The 27889-nt window shown below is 42.0% G+C and overlaps 2 protein-coding genes across 36 annotated transcripts in view; one reads left to right on the top strand and one right to left on the bottom strand.

Annotated features, from left to right (window-relative positions):
* The window catches only part of F13A1 (coagulation factor XIII A chain), a 274375-nt gene that overhangs the window by 151804 nt on the left and 94682 nt on the right, over positions 1-27889 (bottom strand). The window lies entirely within an intron of this gene.
* On the top strand, positions 18-26256 carry LY86 (lymphocyte antigen 86). The gene is made up of 5 exons (XM_082293434.1): positions 18-229; positions 13777-13863; positions 15304-15432; positions 22541-22593; positions 25525-26256. Exons 1-5 carry the CDS (start codon positions 109-111, stop codon positions 25618-25620), a joined length of 486 nt encoding a protein of 161 aa, XP_082149560.1. The 5' UTR covers positions 18-108; the 3' UTR covers positions 25621-26256.

Raw genomic sequence — 27889 nt, 5'->3', positions numbered from 1 at the left:
TTTGCAGGCACGAATGTTGTAACTCCCGTGTCCCCTGGAGAAAGGAAGAAACACCTCCCTCCAGAGTGTTAGCAAGAGGCAGAAGTGATCCTGCAAACTACCACCACCATGAAGACATCAAATGCTCTTCTTCTCATCTTAGTCCTGCTTTACATCAATGCCAGCACAGAATGGCCTACGCACACAGTCTGCAAAGAGGACAACTTGGAAATCTATTACAAAAGCTGTGGTGAGATTTTTTTACATTTCCATTTTCCTTTTAGCTGCTCAACAGAGTTGTTCTTATGCAGTGAGTGATGCTTATAAGTCAGGCAATGAATGGAAGGGTTACACTCCAAAACCTGCACTGGGTTTCACATCTAAAAATATTTTTCATCTTTCAAGTATAGCTGGTTTTGGTTCGCACACTCACAAATCTCAGTGTATTTAGAAGATAATAAAGAGGGTATAATGTAACTTAATTCAGAATAATAAACCGCTGTGAAAAAAACAGTTTAGCATGAAAGAGACAACTAAGATTTTTCTCTTGAAATTAGGTTGAAAAAAAAAAATAGGAAGACCCTAGGTCTTTAACTTTTTTACCCCGGGATGAAACAGGCCCTTCAATGCACTGATCTGCTGCTTTCCTAATGTGCGATGAAGCTGTGGTGATGTGCTTTTTTTCTTCCCGCTTGGAGTGACAAGGGACGCAGTGTGACAGTGGGAAGGATTCATGTTCTCTGCCATTGCCTCTGTGCTTAGCGAGACTTCAGCCGCAGCCCTTACCAGAGGCATTTCCCAGGGATCACAGGGTTTTGTTTGTTCTTTAAATCTGTAGAGAAGAAAAGGAGCAAGCGACACTGGAATTGACTGAAAATGAATTCACTCAATGGTGCCTGCTTTTCACCTCTTGCTTTGCTGGCCGTATGCCTCTCCTATTGTGTTGATCTGCTTTACAACTGGGACAAAGGGAATTAGATTCACAGACGCCTCATTCATTTTCCGCACGTGATTTGAAAAGCGATTCATGGTAAATGAGCACCCTAGAGTTTGTTTTTCCAATTCATCCAGTTACAAAGGGTTTTCCCGGGGGCTTTTCCTCGCCTGTAGCTTTCATGCGTTTTTGCACACCCATTAAAATAAAGCCAGTGAGGGACAAGAGAAGTAAATAAATATTTGTAATGCTATTCTTTACTGGCCTGATCCCAGGGGACTAAAGTCAGGCTTCACATTCTATAAATGGGTGTAACACATTAAGAAAATATTTATTAGATATAGAATACAAACTTTGGTATTATCTTAATTTTAGTAACAATTTATTGCATAAGTGAATTCTGCTCCCTCAACAGGTCTCGGTCAGCATGAGATGCCTTGACACAGAGGCACAGGCTACAGTTTGCTTCAATTCAGAGTATGATGAATTTGTCTGCTGGCATGTGCCAGTTAAATGATGCTTCTTACTGTGCACATCACTGGCCTAGCTAACAATATGCATTTGTTTAGAGTCATTTGTTTCTGTCACTTCTTTTGGTTTGCCATGAACAGGAAGATGAGAGGTATATTCATTCAGCGGGAATTCACAGCTTGAGAAGCACGAGCCAGAGATCATAGAGGTCAGGTCCCACCAGTTAGAATGGTCTTCTGTTCTCCTGAGAGCAGCTATGTGAGATGAAAAGATTACACAGATGGGGAAACAATGCAAGAATTAAACAAGATTCCCTGTTTGAAGTAAGGTTCCTTGCTGCCATACTGCTCTGTCAGATTAAAGGTGAGGCAACTCACAGCTACCATCAGTAGTGGCTACCACATGTGCAGCATCAGCCCAGGATACACCATCGGTATTGCTGCTGATGCAGTTCATAATCTGGCAGTTTGCATAAAGGAGAAGAACAAAAGGTGTTTGGGGTCGAGCCAAATCATCTGTAGGTGAGGAGGATAAATCCAAGTACACTAGTCTACATCTGCTTCTGAGGAGACACTGTCCTTACTGAGCTCACTGGCGAGCTCACAAAGATGCCCAAGGTGCTGATCACTCTTTCAGGAGAGGGGGAGCTTTGTCCCTACTTCATTTCACTATAAACCATAGCTAGACGGGCAGAACATAACTCCATTTTTCATCTGTGTCCTGCCAATTGTTCTCACCCAGGAGGACACCGACTTGTTAGTGTTTTACAAGACCCTTTCCCAACAAACCTTCTCATGACAAATTTATAATGTCAGCAAACGTTGAGTTGATATTAGGCAACTGCCCATCCTCTTTAGCTATTTCAGAGGAATACTGCCCCATACATCCCTCCAGTCTCAGAAATCCCTTTGGTATTTCTTGCTGCACTGAAGATATCAGAGGATGACCCATTTTGGGGATAACAGGAGCCACAGTAAGGTAACAAGCACAAAATCTTGGGTGACGGACTGCCTGTTGGTTTCAAGAGGGTGAGGATTTCACCTCTAATGTTGTTACAATAGACGCTAGAATGTTATCAGTGAATTAGGATTGAATCAAGTAAAATAAAAGGAGGTTGAGAGAATTTTAACCAAGTACTTCACAACTTGTTTCTGGACCTGAATGTCCTCTATCAACAAATTATTAGAATTCAGTCTGAGCATTTAAAAAGGAGCCAAGTACCCATTTTTGCTTTTTCAGATCCTCTCCTATAATGCAGTAAAAATCTAACTAAAGTCAAAAATATGGGCTAATATAACTGTGATTAATGCAACAGAGAAGTTTAGGTGGATAACTGAAGACAGAGAAAGTGTAGCAATCTCCTGTACCCAGGAGTAAGTCGCAATTGCTGGTCACAAGCAATTGTTCTAGCTGCACCCTGCTCCTATAGCACATAAGACACAGGCATGCATCAGGCCCCCAGCCTCAGCCCATGCTCTGGATCCTATAGAAAGCATCCCCATTCCCACCCAGCCACATCAGACTAAATGTTCTGTAACCAGGACTCCAAGTCAAAAGAAAGGGCTAGACAAGACCCTAGTGATCAGTATAATGCAACTGTAAAGAAGTCATCTAAAAGAAGTCAGACAAAAGTTCTCAGCAGCAAGTCCATGGTAAGAAAATCAAGCTGAGAGACAAGTGGTCTAAAAGTAAAGTAAATAGAGAGTGTGCTGCCTCCTCTATGTAACCACAGGAGACATAACACCGAGACAGTCTATAAATAGCAAGACATTTCCTCTTAGGGCCACTCTTCCTCCCAGGAACAAGTGACAAATATGAAGGAAGATCTCAAATGACCACAAATCACTTTAGAAACCTGGGCAGAGATCCCAAGATAAAAGCAGCACAGGTTAACATCTCTGACTGAGAAAAGAGAACCATAATTGGCAAGTCTATGCACAGACATGAAAAGAACCTGCTACACAAATGGCCAATTTCTGTCCCTTTTAATTTCACTGTGATAATGCTTTTGATCTTTCCAGCTACATTTTAAAAGACAATTGTCTGCAAAGGGAAGGGCAGGTAGGCAATGGTAACAAAGTGGCCTGGGCAGATTCCAGTGTTATTTGAGTAATAGGCATCCACTTGGAAGTGCAAAGTAGTCAGAGACTACAGAACATAACTCCTAAACACATCTACTAGCATCTGCTTCTAGATCATTCATGTAAAGCCTAATTGTCTTAATTAGCCATGAAAACATTCTTACTATGTAGTGTTCAAATGGGACCCCCTTCATAGGGGAAAGCGGGTGATTGTTCCTGCAGACACATAAAAAATATTTTTCTAATTATTTTTGCAGCTCTTTCTTGAAATGTTAGGTGGGTCTGCACCAACACTTCAGTGCTTCAGAATGCCTGCTTTTGTTTCAACCATCAAATGCAGACCAGTATGCTTGGTGATTATTTAAGTTCTGCTTTTAGTTTAGGACCTGGGAGATTTCAGAGCTGCCCACTCCCTGAAACTGTAGGTTTCTTTACAGTGCAGAAAAGTAGTCTGATAAGGCAGAAGGTTCTAATAAAGGGTATGGACACTATCAACCATTAAGGATTTTGTTTTCTGTGCACTGGAGTAAATAACAGGGAATTTCAGGGAGACCTTCGGAAGGGTCAAAGTAGTAGTATTCAAAGATGACATCTTCAGAAATACTCCCAAGGCTTTATGAAACACTGTTCAGACCACATGAGATTTTTAAATATCATAGACAAACACATTTTCCCAATTAATATCAGATCTTGTTTGCTTTTTCTTCTCTTTTCTCTCTGAAGCAAGGTTAATAGCCATTAAAGTCTCAGGGGAAGGAGCAAATAATCAGTATTCATTTCAACCTCCAGAACCTAAATATGAGATTGGCTGCATCCTTTATAAATTTTATATCTGTATATCTACAGATTTTTAAAATAATAAAACATATATAGGGATATGGGAAACCATTTGCTTTAATTCATGTCTTCTGCTAGACAAAGAACCAAGGCAATCTGGTCATCTAGAGAATTATTTTTATGTGACAATGCCTCTTCCAAAACAGAGGAAAGTCAGGCTGAACTTATGTCCAATGAACTCCATGTAGGCTTGCATAGTTCTGCGTCACACTTGAAGCAGTGTAATTTCTATAAACCTTTTTCCTGGCCTCCAGTGGTACAGTAGGAGAGGGCAGCACTACCCACTTCAGTACACATTTATGGTAGATTGCATTTATAGATAGAGAAACTCTCATTTGTATGGCTTTTCTTTAAATGTGTGAGCTCAGATTTGGATCTCTGTTACAATGGCCCCTTGAACTCAACAGGGTGTAGAACCTGCTCTGGTCACACAGGGCAGTGAAGACATGCTCCTGTTAAACTGTATTGAGAGAACTTTTCAGTGCTTAAAACAAAACAAGTGGAGACAGACTAATTAGCTCACAATTTCCTGATGATTTGTCTGTCCTTTCTGAATAGTTTCAGGTTTACTAGGGTCCTCCTCACACACTCATATACCTTCTCCTACATACTGAGAGATCAAAGATACTATTTTTCTTAAATTCCACTTGTTCCTTTTTAAAAAATATACCTGTAACATGTAGCCCTGCTCAATCAGCAATACCAGCTTGTAAACAGTACTGTTAAATTGGCATCACTGCAACACTAATTTTACAGCATATCAATTTCTCTTCTGTATGTCAACTACTGTAACTAGTCCTTTTCCTTCCCTGACCACATGCTTATATTCTTTACTAAAAGGATATAAGTAATCCCAGCTTCAGCTGGGAAAGAGAGGTCTGCAAAAAAATTCTCACTCATGCCTCTTCAGGGCAAAAATTATTCTTCTCGGTAAAAAGAGGTTCTTTTTCCATTACTCTTTGGGTTTTTGGCAGACAGATCGAGCCAGATGCTTCTCTTGGACTTACTTATTTATTTCCCTCAAACAGGCTCCAGCAATTGCTTCTGCTTCTAAATTATTTAAAGCCACACGACACTAACTCCCCTCTGATCTTTTGTTGCATAGATTGCTAATGGGCAAACAATCAAAGAATTTAAGAATTCCACTTGAAAACAATTTTTTTGTTTGTTTACTCTGTCCAAGCCCTCTCACTGTCATAGCTTTGCTGTTGTACTCATCCAGTATAACTTACTTATTCCAAGGGGAAAACCAGATGTGTACATGTATATTTCTGGCACCAGATCCTAACAAACTGAAACTATCATCAGAAGCAAGGTAGCATTATTATTAGTGCACATGAAAATCTTCTTTAAAAATTTTGGTTCCTCCATGAATTAAAACTATCTCATCTATTTCATTTTCCACATCTCATTAGAGGATTTAAACTTTCTTTTGCTATGTGAACTCTTGAGGTAGTTCTGAACATCATTTTACCCTTCTTTCAGGGGCGAAGAGTACTTAGTAAGTTTTAAAATATAAATGGCAAAGAGGAGCAGGAGACAGTTTCATACCTCCAAGGTGCTCTGGCAAAAACATTATTTTCGGTACCTAGACTTTAAATCTTTCAGTAAAATCAATATTAATGCTTTCAGTGAGACTAGTAGTGGAGAGAATTAACCTCAGCTGAACTTCTCCCACCAGGCTTTAAATTTTCCCATCTAATTTAGTTCTCAGTGGTTTCCTCACAGTGCCAAAGTCTTCACCAAATCAATTAAGGTCCTGCACCATGAACTGCAAAAGATGGTTGTTTATGTGTGACAGCCTCTCCTGCCTATCTCCAGCTAATAATTCTAAACTCATTGGCATGTTTTTCACCTACTGACTTTTGCCACATCTTTGGTCACTGTAGCCACTGAGTCACTAAGGTAAATGTAAGGATGAGTGGGAACAATTCAGAGGGCAAGACATATAAAAATATGTTCCCCCCTTTGAAAACATATAGAAGAGACATACCTAAAAATGGCATATTACATTAGTAAAGAAATACTGTGGGCAAGGGCAATACTGTCATTTGCTGTTGGACACTGAATCTGAGTCTATGGAGGGAGCACTCTAATACACTAATCAGGTGAGTCACAGCCATTTTAACACAGCCATTTGATAAAAATTTGAGATTAGTTCCTGTATTACATAGAGCAGAAATTATCAAAAGGCACATCAAGTGCATGAAGTCAGGAGCAAGAACAAACCACAGCTGATAATAAGAGTTCCTATGCAAAGCTTTCTCTCTAAGCAATAAAACATTGCTACACTTTCTTGACATTGCCACATCATCTCATCTCGAGCCGTCATCAAAGCCTCAAAGTATCTCTGGACCCTACTGTGCCTACAGTTTAGCAAAGAAAATAAAGGCAGGAGATCAGGTGCTCACAGCAATTTAATATCCATTGGGAAAAATATCCAAAGTATTCTAAGCAAAATTAACACCACAAAAATTAAAAAACTACTTCAGCATTATTGTGTGTTGGTGTCACTGTACCAGCTTTAAGGAAGCAACCTAAAACTAAGGAGAAACTGTGGCCATGAGAGACAAGACGTCCAAATGCCCTTTACAGATTCACCATGTACCAGATCAAAACCCTTTGATCTGTTCCAGATGCTGCTTTTAGACTCAGGAGAGCTTCTAGTTGCCAAAAGCTAGCATTTTGAAAACTACCACAAATTAATTCAATGCTTCAGTTTCCTCTCCACCTGAAGATGGATGGCTCCTGTCAAATGATCCAGCGGTGATCAGGCAGGTGGGAAACCAGCTAATTTCTTCAGCAGAGAGAGCATGCCATTCCAACTGCAGCTTACTGCCATTCTCCTGTGGTGGATTTAAACCCATCCTGGGAAAATGGGAACATTTAGCCCATTTATATGCTGCTGATTACTGCTCTGTATAACCAGCGGTATAGCTGCCATCCCAGAGCATGGCATGTGTCTGACAGCAGGACAGTTTACAGCAAGATTTGGTTCTGACAAAAGTCTGAAAGACTGTTGTGAATCCCCAGTCATTCTGGCAAGCACTGATGTCCAGAGATCTCAGTCTCAAGTAGTGCAATACGAAAAAATGATTAAAAAAAAAAAACAACACATTGAAGAGGGAAGAGACAGCTCTGATTAGGAATACAAGCAGTTACTGTAAGCATCTTATTCATGCCGTGCATGGTGTTTTCTTACCAACAGAAGAACAAAGACTTTCTCTCTCTAATACAGTCCCTGCTGGGCCCAAATTAATGCAGTATTTTCTTGTTACACTGCTGTAGTTGAAGCCTGCCCTGTCTGCCTTTCTCTCTCAAGCTAACTAGGACAAATCAGGATTATCAAGTACATATCTATATGTGCTATCTCTCAAAGCCTGCATCTTTCAGTTTTGTCCTCTTAAATAGGCTTGGATAAAGTTTTGTCATACCACACAAAGCACAGAAACCCCCCTTTCCAAATACCACCTCTGGCTAAAGCAAGGCAAGGCTCCAAGAACCTTCAGACACAGCCTCCCGTCAAGCCTCGGCCAACACCTCTAACAAGCCTGCTCTCAGGAAAGGTGGTTCAGGCAGGCAAATGCAGGGAGAGTCAGGGCATGTCATTGACAAGGCTGCTTTCTGCATGCTAATGACACCCCCATCCCCAAACACAGCCCTGCAGCTGCATAGGGCCCCTCACACCTTCTGTCTTTACAGGGGCTTCCCTCCACCTCATCACATCAGTCAGGTGCCAGCAAATCTCTTCCTCCCTTCTCCACCTGACATTTGGAGAAGCTTTCTGAGTTACTGTTTCTGAATATTTGCACATTTGGACATCAGTTATACTTAGCAACGAATTTTATTTGAAGTAACAAGAGACAAAATCTTTGTCTTTTATTTAAACTAATTTTGTAAGACACTGAAATCACCTTGCTCAAAAACTAAGGCCATAAGCACCAGCCAGTAATGCCTGTGCCTTAATCTAACCAAGAAATATGTAACTGCTCTATGCATTACTAGGGTTCAGTATTCTTGAGAGAGGACTGGAAATTATTTAACTTGCATAAACACTTTTTTTTTTAAGTCGCATTTTAAGTTTCTTTTGCTAGCGTCCTGGGCTATTTTAGCTTATAGATTATACTGAAACCAAATCTTCAGGCTTCCCTCTACAGCCATGTAAGTTTTATCAGAAAGGAAGCAGAGTTATTCACTCCATTAGACATCTCCAAAAGCTTTGGAGGTTTGGGTTTAAGCAACCTCAGAGACCACAAGCTGATAGCACTGTTTGCAAAGGGAAACTCAAACAGTCTGTAACCCCAGGACGTTAAGGATACATGAACTCTAATCTTCCCTATTCCTTCTCCTCTGTGTTGCCTAAGCAAGCCAGAAAAGTTCAGGTGATAAAACATACAGTGACTGTCTGAACTAGGCAAAAGCCTGGAGCTGGTCATGGCTAAAGTAAATGTCTTGGGATGGAGTATTCTCATGATAAAGTAGACACAGCCAGTGTGAGTCTCACAATTCATTCTGCTCCCCTCTGAACTGAGGGTCACTCTGCCCCTCCCAGACACGTCTGGATGTGGCAGTGGCATGCACTGAAGACAGGCCCAAAGGGAAGTTTATTAAACTGAAGGTGCTCAGGGCAATGTAGATGCATAACCAGAGAGCTGCTAATTCACCTGATGCTTCTTTCTCAGTACCATGTAAGTAGATTCCACTGTCAAATATAACCTTGAGCATTCAGGTTAATTTATTTAAATAGACATTAAAGGGAAGTTGTTGAACGAATACATAAAGTCTGAAATCCCAAACAGTTCCTCATTCTTTCCCTCTCCTTTCATCACCTTGAATGTTGTAAAGACTAATGATTTAATTTTATTAAGAGCTTTGAAGGTGAGGAGTATTGGGTAATTGCTAAATGTTTCTTCCTTGTGCTAATTTCCATCTCCTCTAGCAGCAGCTTGTCCTTATACGACCGTGGCCAACTGCAGTTACGCCATTTCATTCAATTCTGTGGCTTATCTGCTCCTAAAAGTATTATTTTGAAACACCCAAAGCTTACCAGTTTGGAAGGTCCTCTTACCACTCCAAGGCTTACAGATGTGGACTTTCACAAGCAAAGCTCCTCTGCTTGCTGCTGCTATTCACTCATACCACTGATTTTCATGCTCATATGGAAACAACGTGATTTTAGAGCAGATTCAGATGAGAGTGAAGCCAGTAGAGGATAGTTAAAAAGATGGGGGAAGGGAGAGAGAAGAATAAAAGACAGAGGCTGTTGAACACCAGCGCAGCAAAATTCCTAGAACAGGTGCTTCCCATCTGTCCATGCAGTTTCTGTAATGCCCAGTTAGTCATCTAGCAGCTCAGGCTCTGAGGGACATAGCCACAGCGGGTTAGCACATTTTCATTCCCAGCTGTCCGCTTCATCCTGTGCTCTGGAGATCCCCTCCCAGGAGGCTGTAAGTACAGCCCCAGCTTGCAGCCCTGTGCCTTTGGGCACACCCATGTTCAGGGCAGGAGCCACTGGCCCCACAGCTGCAGTAACCGGGGCACAAAAGGGAGTTCCCATCTGTTGTCCTCGTCACTGAGGCTACGCTGCTGTAAATATGTCTGAGCTAATTTACCTATGAACCTTCTGCCAAGAACAAAAGCAGGAAAAAAAACTCTAGAAAGAAAAGTTCAGGAACTCATCTGAGCTTCTAGGCTGTACTACACACACCTGCTCAGTCTTCTAATAAAAACCCAGCCAAACCCATCAGTGTGAGCACCTTGAAATAGTAAGTCAGGCTGAAATCTTGCACTGTGGCACCAGTGCACATGGAAAAACACATCCCAGGTCAATATAGTAACAAATCTCCACCAAGGTACTTGGGAAAGGGTGAAATGGGCAGTGGGATGCATGGGCTCATCTGACACTAAACCATGTAAGGGGTGATCAGTGGCAAGAGGCCAGGTACATCCCAAATTCACCTCTCACAAAGCAGGATTGTACTACAGAAGCCAGTCTTCAGTGCTAGATGCTGTTGGGAGCTCAGCATCAGCCACAGTTCAAATAACATGTCTGAAAGATCTTGGAATGCACTGATTGTTTACAAAAGCCAAAGACTTTCCCCTTTCCCAGAGCAGTTGCCTGAAAGATTTAGAACTGCCTGGAGAGAAACTTGAGTCAAAATCCTGCTTCCAGACACCTTTCATGCTAGCTGTGTGTTGCAGCCCAAGTCCTTCTCATTAGATACACAAAAAAATGCCCTTTTCCCCCTCAGTAAGCAGATTTGTACTGATAAACCTCAATGTGTTTGCAAAATTTCCAACAACATTATGAGTGTTGGTGATATATCAAAGCTGAACTGGAAAAGCAAAATCCTGCAACCAGTTAAAGAGTTTCTAGCTTTAATTATGGAAGACGGAGCAGATTGAAGGGAGTAGGTGGAGGGAAGTCTGGGAACATACAGTACTGTGCACCATGAAATGTTGCAGGGAAGTGGAAGGCTGAAGGGCAGCCCCACGTATTTTAGAGATCTAACAGTAAATGTTATTGCTCTGCACATGTGAAAGACATAACATGTATTTTTTTCAGTTTAACCAGCTCACTTCAGATTGAGGTAAACAAGGAAGAATAAGTATTAAACCTCCATAGGAGACACACAGTGACTCACAGTTGTATATCTGAGATGAAAAACAAAAATGGCAAGTGCCTTGAGTTGCCATTGCTAAAGGAGGGACTCCTCACGATTTAAGGAAAGAAGGGTATGGCACAATCCTTTAGTGCATATAAAGCCCAGGTGAATTTCCAGACTTCTTCACTTGTCAAGTGGCCAAACCCCACTATTTTCACTAATTTCGTTATAGTAGCAACCTTTCTCCCTACATGTTTGGGAATCCAGACTCCCTGGCACCATAGCTGTAGCAACACAGCCATCCTCTCAATTGATTTCAGCAGGAGGACCCCATATATGCCACAGTATATAAGATTGCAAAGTTGGATTGCAAAGTCTGAGCAGGAATTTCTGCAGGGATGGTCAGAAAATTAATTGGGGGTCCTTTTGGCAGTGGAAAATTTTACATTTCTCAGCAACAGAGTAACAACACAAAATCCAAGTGCTCCAATTCACAAATTTTGCTGGAGTTTCTCATGTGAGTGCTTCCACACTCTCCTCTGAGGACCAGACAACACCTCCTGGATATGTCAGGATCCTATACTGCATCACTAGCAGTACAGTAAAAGACATCCATTCTACGATGCACTATGAAATGTGTCATCTGTCAAAGGAGCTCAACCCATAGAAATAAACAGACATCCAAACTAAAATAAGAAGCCCAAGCTTTCCAGAAAGCTTGGTTTCATGAACATACCCTTTCCACTCAGTTACTGATGAGAAATTTTAAACTGAAAGTTCAATTTCTAGCCCTAACACCATGATTTAATTTGTTCATTAAAGTACAGCCTAGTCTCTTTGAAAAGAGAACAGCGTCATATATGTTCCAGTGCCATGTTTGACCATAATTGCCTCTGGAAATTGCAGAACTAACAATTTTAGTAATTTGACAACCAGCCCCATTTGTAGGCATCAATGCCCAAACTGCTCTGAATCTGAGCAGCTGCTTCCTGAACCTTATCATTGCACCACACACAAAACCAAAGCAAGAGGGGCTCCTGCAGAAGTCCAGAGGCAAGCGGAAACCAAGCCCTGAGAGATGGTAGAAACCAGAGGGGAAACAGGAGTAACAGTCCTAGAGAAAAGAGAAGTTTGAAATGCTTTCCAGCTGTAGCAGGAAACTGCTCTCCTAACTGATTCCAACAGCTTCTGAAGCTGCAAAAATAAAGTTGGAACTGACAGGAATAAGAAAAAAGAGGAAAGACAACCTTCTGACTCTGGTGACACTTGATAAACAACTCCAGGCACTAACTTTTTGTCCCAAGCAGATTATGCAACTGCAGAGACTGTTTTAGTGGTGTGAAGGAAAAAATCCAGCACAGGGACACAGAGCTGTGGGAAATACTAGTGTCTTTTATCTCCCTCCTTTGAACAGTTATTTTCATTTACCAGAATTTAGGGCTCGGGGACTCCTTTAGACCACACTGATTATCTGTGGGTTCACAAAGCCTGGCTTAGTTAAAGCCCTCCAGGTCCTCTCAACACTTGCATTCCTTCTGTGATCCCCTCTAAGCAATCAGGTTTTGGTCACACAGGCTGCTGTTTGCCAGCTGCTACAGCTGTGGGGCACTGCTGCAAAAACAGAGTGAGACTATAGGGATGCTGGCTGAGCCTCACAGAGGATGCTCGTGACTCAAGTTTCACCACAGCATCAAAGGAAAATTCTCCCAACCTGTTATTTTCAACTCAGTGAGAAGATTAGCTCAGGCAACAATAACTTAGAAACAGAACTCCGTTCCCAAGCCTACATTTGTCACTACCAGATCTGTGTAAACCAAGCAGCCTATGGCTGCTTCTGAGCATGCCACAGTTGCTTCTATTTTTTCCACAGAGAACAATGTTGGATGTACAGGCTGGCTGTGGAAAGCCATAATGAGGGACAAAACTATGCCTAGACCAAGGTTTGAGGCTCAAGGTATTTTTCCAAACTGGCCAAATCTTTCCCCTCCTGCCACAGCTTTGGAAAACGCTTGCACATTCTATTGGTTGTGGCAGCTGAGCTGTCAGTGGTTGCTGCTGCCTGTCACCAGAAAGTGACACGTCAGCAAGCCTTCAGGCACAGCATCAAGTCTCATGGAGTCTAGCAACAAAGAAGGTGGAAGTGGTAGGAAAACAATTATGTTTTTACAAGAGTTTTAGAGTTTTTGCAGAGAAAAAGATACTGTAGAAACTGGAAAGAATCACATTAATGGCAATTGTAAATCAAAGGGCTCCTTTAGTCCCACAGCTCTGCTGAAATCTCCCAGAAAAGGAGAAATGTAGAATATTTTCTGGCTTAGAAATATCACAGGATGATGGACTCAGCAAAAAGTACTGCAGCATCTCATTTAATACAATTTAATTTTCAGTTTTGGACTTTCCATCCCACTCCAGAATTCAGTCTCCCAATCAGCTTCACCAAGCCATCTTGTGATACAAATTAATTAAAAAACATCTTCATGACCAATTGCTCATCAGTGCTGAGGAAGGTATGGCAATGTGCAGAGTCTGGGAAGCGCTATTGTGCTGAGACTTCACCATTGAATAAGTATTGACTACCCACCACTGTGCAGAGCTTGGTTCATTCCTTTGAACTTGCTTCATTTTCCTACAGAGTAGATTCTAGCCTCACAGAGGTTATCATCTGAGTGTGCTTCAGACCGAGAGGGCAGGAAGGATAGAAGTAGCTATTGAACACAGGGTATGGGAGCTTTGAGCACTTCTTTGAGAACTTTTAAGGAATGTGTAATTTGTTTTTTATAACACTTCTGTATTTTATTGTTTTTTCCTGTACAGTCAGTATCTCATTGAAGATACAACTTGTAACTCACTGCTTTGTGTCTTGAAACAGATCCCCAGCAAGATTTTGCTATCAGCATTGACCATTGTTCTGATATCACAACCCACACCTTTAACATCAGAGCTGCAGCAGTCCTAAGTAAGTGAATTGCTATTTTCTCATGCCGTACACAGTTAATTCATGTGTGAGTGCTGGTATTAAGAAGTAAGCAAGGGTGACAATCTCCTGTAAAATATGAATGGCCTTCATTTCTTACAAATTTTAGAATCTGTGCAGGGCTACTAAAGTGTCAGTTCTGTTATCAGCTCGGCCTCAGACTTCATGTGTCACACTAAACAGGTCATATCAGCCCTCAGCCCCCATTCTGCTCTTCATTTGTACACATGGAGAGCCAAGGGGGGGGGCTGCTCTAGAGCTTATCATCTTCATAGCTAAGTCTCCTGCGGAGAGTCTCGTTGAATGAGACAGCTCCAGCACCCGCACTCTTGTGTCAGCACAAGCAGTGCTCACCAAAGTGCCAAGGCTGTGACCCTTGCAGGTAGGGGACCGAATGGACTTCCACAGAGCAACGTGGGGACACCCCTCTGTCCCTCCTGGGCATACTGAGAAGTGTGCTGGGAAAGTGCTGGCCTGAGGCAACAGTCAGGCAATCAGTTTGCCACCTGCACTAGCTGAAATTATACCTTTCAGCACTTGACTGATCAGCAATAAAAGATAAAAACTGGGTGCACAATTAGCAAGTTATTAGCCATAGCTTGCTTTATGATTCTTTCACAAGAAAGACACCTCTTGCAAACCTGTTGTACCCAAGCTCACCTAGATCCTCTACTACCAGAGCATAAATATCAAAGTGCTGCTGTACACTCTTGGTGCTGAAAATAAGTTTGTGTGACAACTGTCTTTTAACACCTGGGAATGCTTCCTTACATGCAAAAGGTCTTCCTTTCTGTGATATATGCTGTCAATTTGTCCAGGGAGCATCAGTTTTCAGGTGGCTGCAAAGGTAAACAAGTCTGCAAAAATCACATTACAGCCATTTGCAAATACTTTTCCCATGAATCAGAGTACAGGACCTCCATCTAAATCCAGTAGCCTCTCTGGCTCTGCCTGTGTTAGCAAGCCGGGCACAAGCAGGCAACCTCCTACCACTGCCAAGCTGCTGTGCTGGTCCCTGGCACACGTCTGGCTCAGACCAGCTACTGTTTTCCCAAGCAGCAGTTACTGGTTGCTCCCAGGGCCCCATTGGATATGATCCCTCTTCTAAAAACACAAGAAAAGTTTAGATGTAAGGACATGAGATTTGCTGTATCATTTGACCTCAGAGTCAGAAAATGGTCATGGGCATATTTTTTTTAGCAATCAAGATAACTGCTATTATGTCCCCTGTCATATACCTTGAAGAGCCTAAAGACCTGTTCCTGAAGAACAGATTTCGATGTATCAGGAGTCCTCAATGAAGACAAAACATCTAATGGCTCAAACAGCTGGGAGGAAAAAATACAATCTTTTTTAAAATAAAGCAATAAACCTGTTTACCCTTGCACATTCTTTGAGCTCTCTTTTCTGCTTTGTGTGTAGACCACAGCATCAAGGAACTCTATGTTAAGCTGGACATGATCATGAACGGAAAGACCATCTTAACCTACTCAGAGACACTTTGTGGGCCGGGTCATCCTAAGCTTATTTTCTGTGGAATGAAGAAAGGAGGTAATTTAGGTTGCACTCAGAGTGTTTGATGGCTACTGAATACTCCAAGCAGGATGCACCCGCTGTGCTGCTGACTGCACCAATACATCGTAATGTTCTGTTTACTTCACCAGCATGTTAATGGGTGACAGGAACACAGTAGGACAGAGACATTTTAATTTAAGGGCCTCCTTTGCCCCCCAACCTGTTTGTTTTCTTTACTTTTAATCACAGAATATTGCACGCACATGGGATTTCAAGTCCATTAAAAATAACTGTGGTTATGTGACCCTCATCCAACAGCAGAGAGGTTCATAAGCCCTATTTAGAGGCATGTGGTTGTCATGTGAGCAAGAAGTATGAGAAAAAGAAAGGCTAGTTCTGTAAAACAAATGGCTGAGCAAACAAACACGTTCTGAACATATTCTTCACTATTAAGCAAGTCACACTTCCTGTCCTTAAAGGCAATTCTTTAATCACTATGAGGAAATATGCTTGAATAAGGATATTTGGAACAAGACAGTATGTGCTACCATCTATGGTTTGCATATTGTTTCTGTTCAACTTGTGCCTGTGCAGCAGTCAGATGAATTCAGCTCATGCCAGTCACACTGCCAGATGGTGAAGACTTGCTCTAGTTGGTTTAGAGCACTATTAGCTGCCCCCAGAAAGCAGGCATGTTTGGGCCCAGGTGAGCCTGGGCACCTCAAGGCCCCTTCTGCCACAACCCAGGCCAGGCAGTGCCGAGTAAGCTGTGCCATGTCTGGGAGAGCTATGGTCATGCTTCTGGACTGCAGTGGCCATATATCCAGTAATTTTTAAATCCCTCTTACATCATGATCATCTCTTCAGGCTGATTTTATAAAAAAACCTGTAGAGCCACAGAGAAGTTTGAGTTGTTAGAGCACCAGCTAGTTACAGAAGCTCTGCTTTTATTCCATTCACTTGCATCTTCAAGCTGATAACACTGCCATAATTCATGTGCAAGGGCTATGAGTTTAAAGACCATGCACAGCACTATTGCTAAGACAGCCCCTGGAAAATCACTAAGACATTTCACACTGCACAAAACTATCACAAAGAATAATAGAGAAATGCTGCATGAGCAACCAATTATGTAAATCCTGTAAGCCAGATACAGAAAAAAATTAAATTCAGAAATTTCTTCAATTGTGTATTGAATTACAAGAGGAAAAAACCCACCCACAGACCTACTGAAAAACTATCTTATTCTGATGAAGTACTAAATAGCATCCTTTAGTGAATACATTAAGGAGAAGTAGAGTCAATCCTGAGGTGAGCCCAAACTGCTACTCACACATTAAGCTACAAAGCCAAAACCTCCTGGGGTTTCCAGGTCTCTTAATCTTAAGATGACAGGTGATTGTTTCTGCTAATTGAAGTACATTATGATATAAACACATAGTTGGTTGTTTAAATAATACTATATATCTTCATTTAGAAGCATCTCTACTTTAGTGCAAAGACCTCTGCCATGCACTTTTTAATACACACTCTCTCGTTCAGCAGCTGGTTTTATGTAGTAATTAAGTCACAGTGGGGAAGAAGTGAACTTTCTCAGACAGGTTCAGACTGAAAATGTGGTATTTCTTAATTAGTTGACAGTTGAATCTAACCCATGTTTTAGGATGCAGAATTGAGCTGAAGACCAATTTAAGGCAGTTCAGGCAAAATTTACCACATTAGCACAGCTGTAAATCTGATCTAATGCCTATGCAGGAAGGACAACATGTGAATGGCCAAGTATGCAGGCTACTAAGACACAGGAGAGCAGAGAGCTCTTTCAACTTAAGCTTTTCATGGAGACCCTCTTCTTCCCTGCTGTATGGGCAACATTTCCAACATTTGGCCAGACCTGACCTGAGTTTAAATATACTTTCACACAGAATTTGCTTGCCTTTCACAAGGAGGCCAAAAATTGCCTGCTCCTCCCTCTCCCAAAATTAGACAAAACATCATCCTTCTACAGATCTTGTTGATCCACTCACTGGTGAGGAAAAGCACAGCAGAAATGGCAAGAAAAAGAGACTTATAAGAGCCAGATGTGGCAAAGTCTTAGTTGTTTGAGAAATTTTTTCTTTTTTTCTTTATTTATATTCGCTCTTCTATAATGCCACAGTTTTTTCATGACTGGAAATACTCTCTGTGCTGGAAAGACTTAATATAGCTGGAGGTTTCATGTTCATCTTAATCACATAGTATTTACTATTTTTGTTAAGCAAAGGTCATATCTGGCACTGCTCACTCAGACTCATAAATAGGATTCCAAGATCTTTCTTTTAGTTATATGTCTGTTGTGAAGTTGTTAGCTCAAAGTTTGCAAGGAAATTGGCCATTATCTGTTTAGGAACAATAACAACAAGATTGCTAAATCCTTTGTGGCATAACATGAACTCAGGCCTTCCTCTTTTTCAGTAGAAAGTGCTGGCTATTCCCCATTTCCTCCAAAGAAAACAGTTACATAAGATTTAACAGATTTCCCAATGCAATCACTAAAATCAGAGTAGAAGACCTACCAGGGTAATGTTAAGCAGTGTGCCAACCACAACTTGCAGGCTTAAACAAAGCTACCTGACAAAAAGATAGCCACATCCTCTGCAAGTTTTCTTTCAGGCTCAACTGACAGAGGCACCATCAGAGCACTTGCACAATTCCTTGTGCACCCTCCCAAACCATAGAAAAACCCCCACCTTTCTTCAAACCTCCATTCTTTACATTATTGTCCCTGTCAGTAGGTGCTACAGGGAGCAAGTTTCTAAAACAGTATTTGTGAATAAAAGTAGAGAACATAACATGAATTAAAAAACTGGCTATCACATTGAGAATATAGGTAGCTGTTTCTGAGAAAGCAGCTATACCACAAAGCTAGGTCTTTGGGCTGACACACAATGCCATCTTGCTTAGCCTCTTCATCTCACCTTTCCCTCACCAGTAAAAAGAGCAAATGTTTCTCACCTGGCTATGTATTTATATACGATTTTCCCACTCAACTATACATCTATAGCTGGCAGTTATTCACATCATTCCCACATCCACAGCACCCACAGAAGCTGTGTCAGTTGCATGGGTGCAAGATCGTGTCCTAGAAGAACTCCAACACAGAGCATTGAAGTTCTAAAAATATTTAAAACATAGAAAAAGGAAGAGGTGGGTGCAGATGTACAGGGCCTTTATATAGTACAAGAGTGTGAGAACGCATAAAGATTTTTAGTGAAAGGAAGATTTGAGAAAGAGGAGTGAGAATTTCATTATAGGTGTTTAGTCAGGAAGGAGAGGCATCTTCATGATAAATGATAACTAGTAATTTGAAGTAATCCTCAGGAAGTTCTTACTTACACATTTGAAAACTCTGCTTCAGACTGGAAGCTACTAAAGGCCCTCTCACTAGCAATGAAAAGGACTAAGTTACTTTTGGTAAAAACAACAGAGAAAAGCTGCTACAAAAAATACAGTAGTATCACCTTGATTCAGTGGTACATTAGAAATATTTTCTAGGCTGCTCTATAGAAATCGCCTCCAGGTAAATCTATAAGAAAAAGGGCTGAAAGCACATCACTGATGACAGCATGCTTGACAAGTACCATAAACTCCCAGCAGACCAAAAAAGAAAAAGGGGAATATTTAATTGGAAAAATGCACTCATGGTTTATGCTCTTCCAAATGCGTGAGCATTTTTTGCAACCACATTTGGGCTTTTCTCTAGGAAGACCACAGAATTCTTTCAATGAGACAGGCTCAGTGTTTGTGACAGCTACACTTACTGCAGCAGATGTGTTCATCCTCTTTCAATGGAGGAATGTAAAAATGTATGAATATATGGAGAAAAAAATGTGTATGAAGGATGCTGTAATAAACTGCAGTCCTTCAAGCCTTGGAGGATGTTTACACTTCTGGAATTATAGCAGAAATCCTCATGCAACTGGAAAACTGAATGGTCTTTGAAAAGCCTGATCCATTGAGAAGGTTTCCATGGTCCAAAGTGAATATGAATTATAAAATTCAGCAGATTGATGAATCCATAGTATTTCCTGACAGGTCTCAACTAGCTGAAAATGAAAGCTGCCCTTGCTTTCCTATAAGGAAATACTTTCAAAGCAGCATAGTTTCCCCCTCCCCATTGAAGCAAGGAAGGTCGCAGGAGTTTTCCAAAGGACTGGTTACAGAACCACAGAATTGTTGAGGTTGGAAAGGACACTTGAAGATCACTTAATCCAGTTCCATCTACTTCAAGCAGGGCCACCCGACAGCCAGTTGCCCAGGACCATGGTATTTAGATATATCCAAGGATGAATGCTCTACAACCTCTCTGGGCAACCTCTGCCAGTGCTCAGTCACCCTTACAGTAAAAAAAGTCTTTCCTGATGTTCAGGAGAAACCTGTGTTTTAGTTTGTGCCCACTGCCTCCTTGCCCTGCCACTAGGCACCAGGCTCTACAACCTCTCTGGGCAACCTCTGCCAGTGCTCAGTCACCCTTACAGTAAAAAAAGTCTTTCCTGATGTTCAGGAGAAACCTGTGTTTTAGTTTGTGCCCACTGCCTCCTTGCCCTGCCACTAGGCACCAGTGGAAAGAGCCCGGCTCCATCCTCTTTACAATTCCACTTCAGGTATTTGTACATATTGATGTACTGTCCCCTAATGTTTTTGTTCTCTAGGCTGAACAGTCCCAGCTCCTTCAGCCTCTCCTCATTGGAGAGATGTTCTAGTTCCTTAATCATATCAGTGGCCTTCCACTGGAATCTCTCCAGTAGCTCCACATGACTCAGTTGTGAACCACTTCAAGACCCATGGTTAGAAAGAGCTAAATAAGGGTAAAGTTGAAGCGTAACGCAGTAAATGTGGACCTCAAACTGGACATGCAGCACCTGCTGCTCTACTGTTGAAGGCTCCTTGGAAAATAATACAGCCCATGACAGTGATTTCTTTGATAACTGAGCAAAAGCATAGCTACAACACATCAGAGCAATCAAGGAAAACTTCTCAGAGTGGGCTGAAGCAGAGCCCTGAGACTGCATTCATCTAGTTACTTTATCACAGTGAAGTTTGTGGGGAAAAATAGCTTCTACCTACACTAGATGAGAGATTAGCATTGCCATCATTTCAGAAGCAAATTTATGGCCTGATGACACCTACTTCATTTTAAAATACAGGCTTTGCAGAGCCTGAATGCTGCATCTATGTTTTTAGATTCTGAATGGCTTTCTGAGAGGCTAGATGAGATCCTAACAAGCCACATGATCCAAGAGAAGCTTCCATGTCCCTGTGCAGAAGGACTTTGGGGCAGGGTGATTGTTCACAGCCCAGTTTCCTCTCTACTCTCCTCTGCTGTCATCCAAGATCTGCTAGGCTGTGAGTTGACTGAAGAAAAGGTAGTCCTACGAGGCTCTCTACTGAACAAAAGGACACACAAAGCATGAGGTCCGCCACTGCATTGTCCACACCACCCTGAGGGGGACCCAATATGCCTTAGCTCATATCGACATGCAGAGCTCAAGTCCCAGGGGAGTCACACATCACCTAAGTTATGCAGCGTGCAGTGCCTTTAATTCCCATTTAGACTATTAAAGCTGTGAACTGAGAGGTGGGCTGTACTGTATTTTTAAAACTTTTGAGTCATTGCTCCCTGCAGTGGAGATGTGTCAGACTCCTGAGCTCTTGCTTCGTGCACAGAAGCAAGTGGCGATGGTGACTGCTCTCTGAAAACAACAAGACTTCTTGGTGTCCGCATGAATTAGCCAGGGATGTAGAGGGTAATCAGTACAGTAGAATTTCTGTAGCACAGTTGATCAGTTTGAAATTGACAAGCCAAGATGTACTTATTCTGGTTTTTTAGGGCAACACTGAGTTGTTTTGCATCTTCTCCACCTCCCAGGATCACCAGGGCTTTACATTAAACAAACTTCTCATGAATGCAAAGGTGTAGAGCATTGGTGGTATCTCAGGTTTCTCCTTTTCCTAGTTTATCTTATTGTCATGATTCTTTCATATAATTTTGTTACAAGACTACATTTATATCATGTGTGGGAAGAACTTTTGTGGACTGTTTTCCAAGTCCATGCATGGAGAGATGGACTGTACAACCTAAAGATGCTTTTATCCAACCTTTCACAAGAAGCAGTTTAAACCAACAGTGAGAATAGACTAAAACAGCTCTCTAGAAGTGACAAGCATCAAAATGCCAGCACATACTCATATAAACATGATGAAACACTTACTCCTCTGTCACTGTCAAAGTAAAGAATATTTCATGACACCTACAAAAGAGAATCCTTAAACAGTTCTTAGACTTTTTCATTACTTGTGTGGGGCAAGTTGTGCAAGAAATTCTGAAATACTGAAACATCTACACGTTTTATTTTCAGTCAAGTCTGCACAGTTTGGCCCAATAAGCTATGAAAAAGTAGGAGGAACTGCAGAACAGCTTGCTAATTCTCTCCATTAATGCCAAAGTTGCCCTTTCTTCAACAGCCAAGAGCAGGCATGCCTCGCACGATTAGGGAGATGGGGACTGGAAGGTGGAACTCCCAGGCTCTGTTCCAGTCACTAACACAACTTGTGATGACTTTAATACCTCATGTAACTTCTTGATGAACGCTCCCTCAGCATAGAGACAGACATGTTCTTTTTACTTTAAAGTCATGTTCAGCAAGTAGTCAGAAGTCCACACCTACACAAACATTCAGTTCAGATTGGTTTTTCTAAAAGTTACCAAAACATTACAGTTCCACTACTGCAGCTGCAGGTGTTTAATAGTTCCTGCTAAAGGACTTGAGCCTGGCAGTCCCCCTCATCCCCTTTCATTTGCAGGATGCATGACGACATAGGAACGCCCACCTGGCTGTGCAAAGACATGCCCCCCCTTTTCCATTTAGATGGGTTGCAGATGCTCCTTGAGACCAAGCTCTGCCTTGCTTTCCCCATAAGGCTGTATACCTTCTGATATTTCCCTCAAGAGGGCTGTTGCAAGACTGCGTACGGAGCATTTTGCAGCTCCATAACACTTGTCACCAGAGGCTTTGAAATGCCATTACAAAAAAAGCATCTATGATCAGCTGCCTCTTTCCTTCATGTGCTGCATGTCTAACCATCCATCACCACTGTTGCTTTCCAGAACACTTCTACTATGAGGGACCAGTCACACTGGGAATCAAAGAAATCCCTCAGGTAAGTTGGTCACAGCTGTGTTCCCAAGCAGAAGGGCTTTCCAGATGAGGTATGGTCAGAGGACTACCAGCAATCACACCAGCACATTCCAGGCTTCCCCAGCTGGCACACTGGATCTGAGAGTGTTTTATGTGAATAATCCTTTTCAATATGAAATTAAGTGGCTTTGCTTATAAAGAGTTACAGAGGCACTACTATCCAGAGACAAAAGGTTTTTCTCAGGATAGCTGATCTCCTGTACCAGCATTAAGTCAGATGGCCATAGAGTTCTTTAGTAGGCTCTCCCTCTCTTACTCTTAAAATAGCAAGAAAAGAAGCAGTTCCAGAGGACTCCCAAGAGACCAAGGCTGCAATTTTGCTTAGTCCTTAGTGAACTGAACAATTTGGAGAGGCTCCAAATCCTCTCAGGCATCCTCTCTGGCTATAAAGGCAATTTAGATAGCTATTGCAAGTGACTGTGTTCCACAGCACATACATGGTGTCAGGCAGAGAGACCGAGGTCTTCTAGGTGGCAACTGAAGGTACAAGTTATTAGGCCAAGAACACTTTCTCTGGATTTATGGAGCCTTAAAATAAGAAAATAATTTCTTAGGAAGGTGAGAAAACAGGCAGTACTCTAGGTACTGCTCTGAATTTCCTGGTCATCCATTACAGATGCTTTTTACTGGCAGCCTTCTCCACACACAGCTAAGTCTCCTAGAAGTTCAGCTGAATCACACTGCAAATAAAGATCACAAATGCTGAATGCACCAGTCTCTTAACCAGGCACAGCATGAAGATCTATTTGGTCAGTACGTAACAAAGGAGTCTTTAGAGACATACAATGAAGAGATTGGATTGAAGGGAAGAAGGCAAGGTCTTTGATTATCAAAGCATCTTGTTGAGAATGTGGCAAAGAAAGGATCACAGCCATCACTGCAAAAGCATAGAGTTCAGGTGGTCAGTCAAATACTCCTTAGATTTACTCAGAGAGGCACAGCATGAGCTCTCAGTTCTTCAGCAGCAGACATAAAACATATGTCAGAGGTTCAAAGGTGGGGTCTGGGGTCTGCTCAGCACTGGATTGCTCCAGGCAGGAAGAGAAGACAGGATCAGAACAGGGATACAGAACAAAGACGTGAGTCCCAAAGAACCGGGCTTGCTGAGACCTGCAGAGGTGATAACGAGGATAGCTGGCTTCAGGGAGGATCAAGCTTCTGTAAGCACTACCAGTCTCATATGTCTCAATCTTCCCTTGGTGATAGCACCAACCACAACCTTCATTTTCCCAAGGCTTTCACACAGGGAGCTGGACCCCCTTTACACAGGCTGTTATCCCACCCTAGCCAGCCTAACGGCTATACCTAGAGATGCCATGTTGAGCATGTCTTTTGATGTCTCACACAGGAGTGCCTGAGCTCACATCAATCAGCCTCCTGCTCCAGGAGCAGCTTTACTAACATACTTACGTAGTAAAGCCTCAAGACAAACTGAAGAATAGGTCTTTAAACCAAGAAGAAGCCCTAGAAACATGCATGCAGACCAGTAAAACTCCAGTTCTGGGCAAATTAACTGAATTTTCAGCTAGTTTCTAGAGCCAGGAACTTCAGGACTCTTTTAATAACAATTTTTCACCACAAGCAAAAAATTATTCTGAAGGAGAAAAAAGAAATAAGCAATGGAAATTAGTTATTATGAAGTCCCTTATTATGAATTAAACTATAAGCTTTTAGAGAGTTAATGCACTTGTGAGAAAGGGAATAGGAAGCCTCTTTAGTTAATTAATCAGTCAGGAAAATAACATCATCCCCCCGCGCTGACAAAAAGGAATTATTCCAAACAGCCATCGTCTTCTGCTCATTGCAAAGGACAACCTCATTCAAGAAGCGTGAGGGATGTTTGCACAGTCCACACGGGAATTACAAGCAGGCTCTATTCTCAAGAGCATGCTGCCATTGGGCCTCTCTCTAAATTTAGATTTCACTCCTAACTTGAACCTTTCTGTGAGGATACAGGCCAGATATTGCTTTAGAAATCCCATTGTAAAAGGCAAATGCCAAGAAACCTGACTCATTCTAGCCATGCCTCCTCCTGCTCCACAACCAGAAGGGCTCTAAACAGGGCAAGAGTATTCTGTGGTTCAAAGCCAGGAGGACAGTGCTGCCAACCTCTCCTACCCCACATTTTGTTCCCCTCCATGCTCCAGAAAAAAAACCCCAGAAATAATTACTGCAGTGCCAGTAATATACAGTGAATAAAATCTAGTTCACCTCTTCTTCCAAATCTGTTAAATAAGCCTTGTCACCTCCCCTGACCAGAGCTTCCCCAAGTGTCTGGAGAGAGCCATTTTGACCAAGACAGCCATGGCTTCTTTAAGGTTCAGATGTTTTCTGCACTGTAATGATATAAGTTCTCCCTAAAGCCTGAATTCATAATTTCAACTACACAATTGGAAATTAGACTACTACTTCTTTTATTATATAGGAATTCATCATAGATTGAGTCATCTATACACACACTTCCCCCAATGGGCTCTGTTATAAAAATTCATATCAATAACACTGAACAAAAAGATACATGGAAGAGAAGTGCCAGAGAACTGAGTACTTCTTTTTCCAGTTACTAAACAGGACAGGCCATGTTGTGCTTGCTCATAAGAAACATGAGAAGTTACACAGATTTGAAGGGATTTTTCATGCAGCAAAACATTTCATTCCCCTTGCACTGTTTTAATTTTCAGCTTGTGCTGTCAGCATTGATATCTCTGAGGAGAGTATTTTGGCAGAAAATATGGGCATGTCCTTTACCACCTCTGAAACATTTGGACCAGAAAGGTTTTGGAGGAACTTGATGGGGAAAGCATTATTCTGCTTCCAGAAAGAGGAGCTAGAAACTTAAGCAGTTATATACTACTGATGGACTAATCTCTTGCTTTGCATTTGTCTCATACAGGGAGATTACACTCTTTCAGTAAAGCTGACTAATCAAGATCACGTCACTGTCGCTTGTGCAGATTTTACTGTGAAAAATTATTTAGACTATTATTAGCAGCAAACCAATTTCATGAAAGCTACAGACTACCAAAACTATTCAAGCCAAGTAGGCTGTTTGCATGCTACAATGATTCTGAAGAAAATAATCCTCGCATGGTGATTCTGATGGTGTTCCTCTTTATAATTTGCTATTTTCAAGAAGTTACTAGATCCTCTAGTGGTAATTTTATCTCTAAACACACACTGTAGCCTACTTTTTCCTTCTAATACATACAGCTGTAAGAAGAAAGTATCCAACACCAACACTCTCATCTTAGGATGAAAATAGCATGAGGCAGAACAGGCGAGAGCCTAAACACTTTTTTGCAGTAAGTTCTGGAGGTATCCATTTCTAACACAGGCTAAAAGATGACTTTCATATATATCACATGTTATGCAGTTACAGAACTCAACATCTTAAATCTTCTCTGGAGCCTATCTGGAGATTCCACTAGCGCAGCTTTTGTTATAACCACAGAACAAAAGCAAATAGGATGAGCATGCCTTTTTTCCAGTGATCAATGCCCTGTCACTGGATTCATATCACCCTCGTCTTTTGGAGTCTACCTGGAATTTTTTGTTCCATAATGTCTTTTAAGTGATGTGTGAATCATTCTATACCTAGGCTATGTGCTCTTCTTGCTTCTCAATAAATTCATAATGAAAGACTGGTTTTTCTCCTTTTTTGTCATGATTCTAGGCTCTCTCCAAAGTTTAAGGGGGGAGGGGGAAGGGGATGATGAGGGAAAGAAGTTCAAAGAGCACACTTTAAGTAGGAAGTATCAGTCATGTTTACGTTTTATATTCACAGAGGACAAACTGTTCCTTGCTTTGAAGCCCAGGAGAAGTAACACAAATTATATTCCAAGTGCAGCACATCCCCAAACCATCTCATTCCAGAAGCCTTTGTAGCTGGCATAGCTGATGGGTAAATAGATAACCAAGCACAGGGCAGCACATGGGATTAGAATCTTGGGCTGGAGAGTGTAGAGACCTGTTTGTGATCCTGCCCTGGAGTAGGGTTATGATTTGGAAAGGTATGGGCAGGAATCAGAGACACAGGAAGCTCCTGGAGCTGAACACACATTTACAAAGGCTGGTGACCAGCATTGGGCTGCATGCCTCATGTCGGTGAGGTTCAGCATGTACAGCTAGGGCAGCTGTGCCTCACATCTGGCCACCCAGGAGCTCTGACATATGGCCTCCATCCTACACACCGATATTCTGCAGCTCAAACAAATTCCTGAGCAGCCAAAGAATCCCTGGTGCACAGATGACCAACACCTCAGACCAGCCAAGAGCTAGCAGCAAGGGAGAGTCTGTTTTCTTCTTGTGCAGCAAAACTCTCACCTGCTATCCCAGCAAAGGAGAGCAAGTCTGAGACCTGCTCACACAGGGAGGCTTACCGCAGCTGAACGTGAGCCAGCAAGCATACAAGATGGGATAGAACACATGTAATACACTTCAATTTCAGCCCATTTCTATTATACCCTGGTTTGGAGAGGGAAAAAAGAAGAGAAAAGAAGGAAGGCCAAGGTGTTCGTCACAGCTTTGACCGCCACTCCCCAAATCAGGGTTCAAATTATGCTGTTTTGGAAACAATTCATCCAAGACACCATCATTGCTGCATTTTAGGGCCACATAAATAATAAAATAGTATCACTATACAGATACAAGAACTTTTTTTTCTCCTCATGTCAGCAGCTCTTCAGATTCATCTCTCTCCCCCCATGATTCCCATGAGAGATCAGAAGAGCCGTACCCAGAGGAGAAGCTAACAAAACTCCATTCAGCAGCAGCATTCACACAAGAGTCCACTCGCTCAGCTCTGTTTCACTGCAATCACACAGCAAAAGCATGACTAAAACCCAAATTCCTGCGACCAAGATTCTTGGTCTGTTATCTGATGAAAGACTCAGCAGATTAAAAACAGACATAGTGCTAGTTCAAGCACTTGTACTTGAAACTGATCCTGTAATAGCTGAGATACTCTTAGCTGAATTCACCAGGCTCCTTATAGCCTTGGACACATCTGAAGGGGTCCCCAGGCCCACCACAGCAAACAAGCCAGCCTTTGCCTCCACACAGTATAGAGGCTTCCCCAGAGCATCCGTAGCAGAATCTGAGGTCTCGGCTGATCAAAAAGTGAGAATTCAAATCTCTAAAGCATCAGATGTCTGGCCCTTGAGATTTTCTGACCCTTCACTGTCCAGCTTACACACAAACATTGCAGAGCCTCACTCCCAGCACCAGCTGAACAGCATTTGGCTTCCTATCACAAAAAC

This window comes from Coloeus monedula, assembly GCF_965178545.1.
Source record: "Coloeus monedula genome assembly, chromosome: 1".
Lineage (NCBI taxonomy): Eukaryota > Metazoa > Chordata > Aves > Passeriformes > Corvidae > Coloeus > Coloeus monedula.
The sequence above is the reverse complement of the archived record's forward strand: the minus strand, read 5'-3'. Positions and strand labels throughout refer to the sequence as shown.

Excerpts from the sequence above, each read along its gene's own strand:
- LY86 (XM_082293434.1), top strand. The coding sequence starts at position 109 with ATGAAGACATCAAATGCTCTTCTTCTCATCTTAGTCCTGCTTTACATC. Across the intron at positions 13,864-15,303 it reads CAGAGCTGCAGCAGTCCTAA|ACCACAGCATCAAGGAACTC; the intron begins GTAAGTGAATTG and ends CTTTGTGTGTAG. Across the intron at positions 22,594-25,524 it reads GAATCAAAGAAATCCCTCAG|GGAGATTACACTCTTTCAGT; the intron begins GTAAGTTGGTCA and ends TGTCTCATACAG.